Source organism: Haplochromis burtoni, unplaced genomic scaffold (genome assembly GCF_018398535.1).
Source record: "Haplochromis burtoni strain Fernald_Lab_line unplaced genomic scaffold, NCSU_Asbu1 Contig_554, whole genome shotgun sequence".
NCBI classification, from domain to species: Eukaryota; Metazoa; Chordata; class Actinopteri; order Cichliformes; family Cichlidae; genus Haplochromis; species Haplochromis burtoni.
The window spans coordinates 318529-326159 of record NW_024582915.1 but is presented as its reverse complement, the minus strand read 5'-3'; the positions used below and the strand labels follow the sequence as shown (position 1 = coordinate 326159).

The 7631-nt window shown below is 42.0% G+C and overlaps 1 protein-coding gene across 1 annotated transcript in view; it reads left to right on the top strand.

Moving 5' to 3' along the window:
* zswim8 (zinc finger, SWIM-type containing 8) overlaps positions 1-7631 on the top strand; it is a gene marked incomplete at its 5' end in the record, with an annotated part of 45034 nt that overhangs the window by 18704 nt on the left and 18699 nt on the right. Inside the window, 7 exon segments of the mRNA XM_005947810.3 lie at positions 1235-1366; positions 1511-1690; positions 3079-3262; positions 3817-3915; positions 4065-4189; positions 5770-6091; positions 7105-7251. Of these exon segments, the coding sequence (XP_005947872.2) occupies positions 1235-1366; positions 1511-1690; positions 3079-3262; positions 3817-3915; positions 4065-4189; positions 5770-6091; positions 7105-7251 (1189 nt within the window).

The window sequence follows — 7631 nt, the reverse complement described above, 5'->3', positions numbered from 1 at the left end:
TTCTTTGGCTCTTGGAGGAGGCGGACGCACTTTTTCTCCTCTCCCTTATCTTCCCTGCTTATGTCCTTGTCTAGTCTCGTGGGTTTTTTGTATTTTCCCTGGAACACTCTCTCACAGTCTGTTCTCTAAAACCTAAAAGAGGAATTATGGATTGGATCAACTGGTCCCTAAATGCAATTGACACCCCTTTCTCAACGAGAAGTCTGGGCTCGGGTGAGCCTGAGTGCTGAAGATATCTACCTATTCGGAACCATGATAACAGGGTTCTGGCTGATCGGAGCTGGCTTGGCCCTGACTTATCGAAGAATTAAGAAAGCGGAACCGGCTGTTCAAACCCCCACAAGGCTGCCCGCTGGGATTGGAACGATGGGAGAGGCGTGAGTTTCTCAAAATGGGCTCATTGAGTGCAGCACGATAAGATCTTGGAGAGGCTACGGCTGCTGTGAATACTCAGAATAAGATCTCTGACTGCAGACTGGATACATCTCGGAAGGGCTGCTCGGAATAACATCTCTGGGCGCAAATTGGATGACATCTCGGGGAGGCACACTGCCGTGAGTTCTCAGAAATCGGCTCCTTGAGCACAAGAAATGACAACATCACAGAACGCAAGTATGGCGAAGCTCGCGGCTCTCCAACGGGAGATTGAGAGACCAGTGTTGGACTGTAGAACTGCTTTGAAATTCATATGAGCTGTTCGCACTAAAGTAAAAATACCATCACTTCATGCGGATACCCTCTCGGCGCCAGCTGCAAGGCCGGAGCTGAACAAAACACCCTGATAACGACTGTGTTTAGTCTGTTCCTTCCCATTCCATGCAAGGCCACCTGGGTTGGCTGGAAGACTGTTTACTTAGCCTAGCAGGGCGAAGGACACTGTCTCAGCTGAACTCTGGACACGCACACACATACATAGTTGTGGGCAAAAGACCTGCAACTGACAAATAAAGGCTATCTCATCATCATCTCATCTCATAAAAATTAACTGCTATTTTTCATTAAATGGTAAAATGTCTCATGTTAAACATGATCTTTTGTGAATAAAATATGTGTTTGAAATTTCCAAATAACTGGAATTGTTCATAGTGGAAATTATGTGGGTGTTTCTTCATTACTGTGAGCTTCCTTAACATACACTAAAAACAGCTGGTAGTAGCTATGGTTATTGTTAATATATTCTCCAGGATTTCAGTGTAAGCTCCTCTAAAGGTCATCAATCTACTCTTCTGTACAGGTGCTGTTTGCATGTGCTGAAGCCCTCCATGCACATGGGTACAGTAACGAGGCATGCAGGCTGGCTGTGGAGCTGGCTAGAGACCTTTTGGCCAACCCTCCAGATTTGAAAGTGGAGCAGCCACAGACTAAGGTAGACACAGTCCCAGTGCCCATTACCCTGAAACACATCCTCCTATGTTAGATAGCTCATCTCATCCTCTGATACACTGTCTGCCTTCCAATCTCATCAATCATCATCCTAAAATTACTGTCATTACCTGTTTGTTGGATTTAGGGAAAGAAGAGCAAGGTGTCAACCACCCGCCAGACACAGGTAGCCACTAAGACACTGTCAAAAGCTGCCTTCCTCCTGACAGTTCTCAGTGAGCGACTGGAACTCCATAATCTGGCCTTCAACACTGGCATGTTCTCACTGGAACTCCAGAGACCACCAGCATCTACCAAAGCTCTAGAGGTGTTATTTTCTCTCTCTCTCTCTCTTACTTACTCACAACACACACAAGTTGCTCCCAATGTGTTCATCAAAGTGTGAATATGTGTCAGTGTTGGATGGAAAGCACATTTTCGTTGAACAAAAATTTAAACTTAAAACTTAATGAAAGTGCTCCAGTAGAGTACAACAGTCCTATATGCAGCAGTTCATTTACCTTAGCCTTATTCTTTTATTTATCTTGCACTTAACCTACAAAACATCTTAAAAGTTGAATGAATTGGCAGGTTGTAGAATTTGGTTTACAAGTGTTCAATGCAAAATATTGCAGTTTTCCCAAAATTGGGATTTTTTTTTTTTTTTACATCAGGATGCAATAATACTCATAGTCATAATAAAATGATATCTGGTTGATAACTGCCAGAGATTGTAACATATAGGGTAATATATGGTCTGACAGACCTGCTCTGTCTGGCCACCTTGTTCGTGGAGTTGAATCAGTCTGTTACAGAGGGTGCTCCTCTGGCAGCAGAGGGTAGTCAGGATTATAGGTGGCAAATAACAGTGTTCAGTGACATCCTTTCTACCACAGCTTCAAACGTGCAGTCTGCAGCTACTTGACATTGCCAACCTTCTTGACATTATTCAGTCAGTTGGTGTCACCAGCTCCAGTGCCACGCCTCCAGCAGACCACAGCAAAATGTACTGCGCTCGCCACAACTTCGAAAATATTATTTTATTTGTCAATAATTATAATATAAGACATTGTACTGTTAATGTGATTTTAGTCATATACAGTATGCTTAACGGTCGGTAAAGAGAGAGAAATCATGGTTATGTAAAGTACTGAATCAAAGTGCCCAAAAGTTGATTGTGTTCATCTGGACGTAGCTTTTCAGTGGGAGAAACGTTTCGTCACTCATCCAAGTGACTTCTTCAGTCTCAACTGACTGCAGGTTTCCAGCCTTATAGGGCTTCGGAGTTGACGTCACGCCGCAATGCATTGTGGGAGCGCGGCGGGTTAGGGTTATTATTAGGTTATTATTAGGTTATTATTCATCTCCCATTTTGACCTCGGGACTTCCAGGTTATACTCGGCACAGATGTTCCTGTACACTATGCTACACTACTTGGTTATGGCGTTCCATGTATGACCTGCCTGCTAGCATCTTGCACCCTGCTGTTATGTGCTTGATTGTGTCAGGGGCATCTTTACACAGCCTGCACCTGGGGTCTTGCCTGGTGTGATAGACCCCAGCCTCTATGGATCTTGTACTCAGAGCTTGTTTTGGGGAAAAATTCTCATCAACATAGGGACCAAATTAACTTACAAAGTTTAGCTTTTAAAACAAAAGGGATATATATTTATGTAAATGTATCATATGCATATTGTATGTGTCTGGACTAATCAGGTGAAGCTGGCCTACCAGGAGTCAGAGGTGGTTGCTCTGTTGAAGAAGATCCCTCTGGGTCTGATAGAGATGTCCGCCATCAGAGAGCGAGCAGAGCAGCTCCGGGATGGAAACTTTTGTGATTACAGACCTGTGCTACCTCTCATGTTGGCCAGCTTCATCTTCGATGTACTGTGTACCCCAGGTATGCACCGGTAATCTTTATTTTAATGGTGGTTTTCATGTGTTTCACTTGAAATAGTCAAAGCAATTCTAGTTTTCTTGTCATATGTGTTTAGGATGTAAACACAACCATGCCATTGTCTCATGGCTGCTTGCCCAAAGAAGATCAGATATTTTCTTAAAAGTCTCAATCAAATCCTTATACTAAGGTTTTAGTTTTATTATATGTATTCAGCTTTTTTTGCTTTTATTTGACAGTTGCGATGGACACAGAAATGATGGGAAATTGTTAATCGCTTAAACAGGATTTTTAACTTGATTCAAATACAATAAAATAAAAATAAATAATACAAGACTAAAGAATTCTAAGTATTCTGTTAAATTGCCTTTAACTATGTAATATGAAAGTGAATATCTCTTGGCCACCAGCTTTATTTGTAGTGTACTGAACGTTGAAGCTTTGTGTTGAATGAATGAAGAAGCTCATATTGTCTTTTTTGGAACAGACTGAGGAATTTTAAGGGAGATTGACTGAATTTATGTCCCTTTCACTTTTCTCCATACTGTTTTGTGCAGTTGTGTCTCCAACGGGTTCCCGTCCACCAAGCCGCAACCGCAACAATGAGATGCCTGGAGATGAGGAGCTGGGTTTTGAGGCTGCTGTTGCTGCACTTGGTAAATTTATTCACCAATTGATTGGTTTCGTTCCTCTCAGTGTTTATCAGTATCTTCTTCTCCATCCTCACTACTTGTTTTCCTGCTCACTGTTTCTCACAAATGTTCAATTGTAACCTTTGTTTTGTGTCCACCCTCTGTGACTGCAGGTATGAAAACCACAGTCAGCGAGGCAGAGCATCCTCTGCTATGTGAAGGAACTAGACGAGTGAAGGGTGACCTGGCCCTGGCTCTCATGATCACCTATAAGGACGACCAGAGCAAGCTCAAGAAGGTAACAGCTACATTATAGTATTTCAGAACATGTACAGAAGATGTCCCGTCCAACCGCATATCAATTCTACACCTGTTACAGTCACAGAATTTGACTGTAACAGGAGAGTTTATTCATTTAATACATTTTTTTAAAACAAAGAAAGAAAATAGTGCAAAGTAATTCATTGACCAGTAACTGGATGTAACTGGAAAAGACTATACTAATTAAAAGGTGAGTGGTTCGATCCCCAGCTCCTTCTGTCTGAACGTCCAAGTTTCCTTAGGCCAAATACTAATTGCTCAAATTGTGTAAAAAAGTGAGTGAGTGCTTTTAAGCACGTAATACAGGCCTTTCACACAGGAGCTGCTCTCTGAAACACATTCATGTCTATTTCTTGCACAGTGAAGGAAAGCTTCACTTTGCTTGTCTGAGTCCGGTAAACACTGACACAGGTTAACATGCATCTGGTTGGTTAACATCTGTCCTCTCTGTTCAAAATGTGAACATTGGCATCCTCGAAAGAGTGACCTTTATCCTTAAGATGCAGATGGACTGCTGAGTCTTGTCCTGTGGAGGTGGCTCTTCTGTGTTGTGCCATGCGCTTGTGAAGTGGCTGTTTGCTCTCTCCGATGTAGAGGTCTGGGCATTCCTCGCTGCACTGTACAGCATACACCACATTCTTAACAATGTGGTGTATGCTGTACAGTACAGAGAGGACAGACTGTTTGAAAGAGGAGTGAAAGAAGCATCTATGTCCACTGTGAGCGACCATCTTTGAACAGAGGCGGGGGTTTACGACACCAACTCTCTGCCATCTTTAAAGAAGTCCAGACGCTTTTCTTTGCAAGCTCCTTTGACCCATGGAGGATAGCTATAGATGGTCAGACAGTTGTGTTCTTACATTGAGTCTGACGTTTGATTACTTTGCTAACAAGTTTAACAGGATATTTCCATTCTCAGGTGTCTGATACCCTTCGACACTCATCAAAAGAATTTTCATCTCTTCTTTCTTTCTCTGATAATGATATTAGGCAGTTAATTAGTACAAAGAATGTTAGATGTACATCTTTTTTGGGTACAATAACATTGGCTCAGGAGCTAGACCAGGTCACTGATCTAAATGGTGGTGGTTCAATCCCTGGCTCCCCTTAGTCTGCATGCCAAATATCCGGAGCAAGATATTAACCCCAAGTTGCTAATGGTAGTACTTAAATGGCAGACAGTGCTTGTGTGAATGGGTGAATCTAGCATGTTGTATAGAGCGCTTGTAGTACTCCAGAAAAGTAGAAAAGTGCTAAATAAGAATCAGTCCAGGACATTACAAGGTTCTACTTGTATAAGGTAGGTAAGGATTTTCCTTGGAGTAAATTGTGACTATCACCAGATAATGTTCACACAACTAGATAGAAGTATGTAAAGATGTGCTTTAACCAAGCACATTGATTGAACGCACCCATCTAAGATTTTTCTGATTTCCACACTTTGGTATTTCATGTTGCTCATGTGGATTTCTGTTGTAGGGTGTATGCAAAGTGTAAGTGTTTTCTTACTCTCTGTATCAATGTGTTCTCTCTTTCCTGTCCACCCTCCATGCTTAGATATTGGATAAGCTATTGGACAGAGAGAGTCAGACCCACAAGCCCCAAACTCTAAGCTCCTTCTACTCAAGCAAGCCAGCAGCTGGCAGTCAGCGTAGTCCATCCAAACATACATCCTCCAGCCACAGTGGGGTGGGTGGGGCCACAGGAGTGGTCTCCAAACATGCTACGTCATCTTCCTCGGCATCTACTTTGGTGGCTTCATCCTCAAGCTCTTCCTCTGCTCTGACAATTGGCGGAGAGGGGGTGGCTCCTCAGGCTGATCTGAACCCAGTGCCAAATAACACAGCAGGGGAGAGTGCTGCTGAGACCAGGGAGCATGGTAAGAACCCCATTACCACGTCTCTTGGTTTCCACCTGTGTGTTCTTGTCATTCTCCAGGCACAAACATCCACTTGGACTTTTTATTACTGAATTCCAAACGTATTTCAAATAAATGTCATCGTATAGTTTTAGGTTTTTCCGCATGTTCACTATAACTATATTAAAAAAAAAGTATAAAAGCTGTAAACAAGTGCTGCATGCATTTCTCACACACACACACACACACACACACACACACACACACACACACACACAGCCACAGACCAGTACATACTTACTTGTCTGTGTACGGTCAGAACCAGCAAACTCTTTCAGCAGTTAGGTCGCTGGTTGCTAGTCCACCACTGTTCCTTCCTTGGACCACTTCTGATAGGTTCTGACCACTGCAGACCAGGAACACCCCACAAGAGCTGCAGTTTTGGAGATGTTCTAACCCAGTCATCTTAGCATCATAATTTGGTCCTTGGCAAACTTAGAATAGAATGGAATAGAATAGCCCTTTGTCATTGTACATATACAACAAATCTGTGGGTGCTCCACCCGACTACTACCCAAGAAATATGGATAACAAAACAGTAATATAAATAACATAAACCATGGTATACATAACAAAGTCTAAATATGAATAACGGAACAGAAAGACTGAAATCTAAATAACAAAAGGAATAAAAAGCACACTGTATAATAAAGTGAACACAGTAAAAATGAGGCTGTGTAGTTACAAGGTGGCTTGAGTGTAGTACAAAAGACTTCAGTGGAGTTCAGTAGTGGCATTTGGATGTTGTACACAGTCAGGTTTGAGTTTCCTGAAGGATGAGTGTTACTCAGGACCATGTGTCAGAGTGAATGAGAGTGTGTGGTGGGGAATGGAGATCTGTGGCTGTTTGCTGTCCTAAACTTGCTAAAAACCTTTTTCTGCTTCTACCACATCAAAATGTTCAACTGCTCCCCGGCCGTGTGCGCGTGCATGTGTGTGTAAAGAGATCTCATGATCTGTCCTCGCTTTTTCAGATGGGCCGTCATCTTCAAGTGACCAGCAGAATGACATCGCTTCATTTAAGGAGGCCACAGTGCCCAGTCGGTTGGCACTGGGGGCACGCTGTGGATATAGTCAACGCTGCTGGGGCTCACCTGTACGGCAGAAGAAAAAACACACTGGTACAGTGTTACTATTATTAAGACTGCTATTATTATCTATACTTTTTTACGCCGAATACTGCTTTCATTTGTTCGGAAAAAATGTTGCTTTATGAGATGGGTACTTTTGATTATTGGCCTATTTAATATGTATAAGTGGTACTTTTTTCAGGCCTTAAACCTTACTGAAATACTCCACACTCTTATGTTATTTATATATGTGTGTGTATGTGTATATATATATTAGGGGTGCAACGATACACAAAATTCACGGTTCGATACTTTGGTGTCACGGTTCAATATTTTTTCAATATAAAAAAAATGGTCATGCCTTTTTAATTTGTCATTTATTAAAATTATAAATATATATTTTAACTCAAAAGTACAGTTTTTAAATTTAA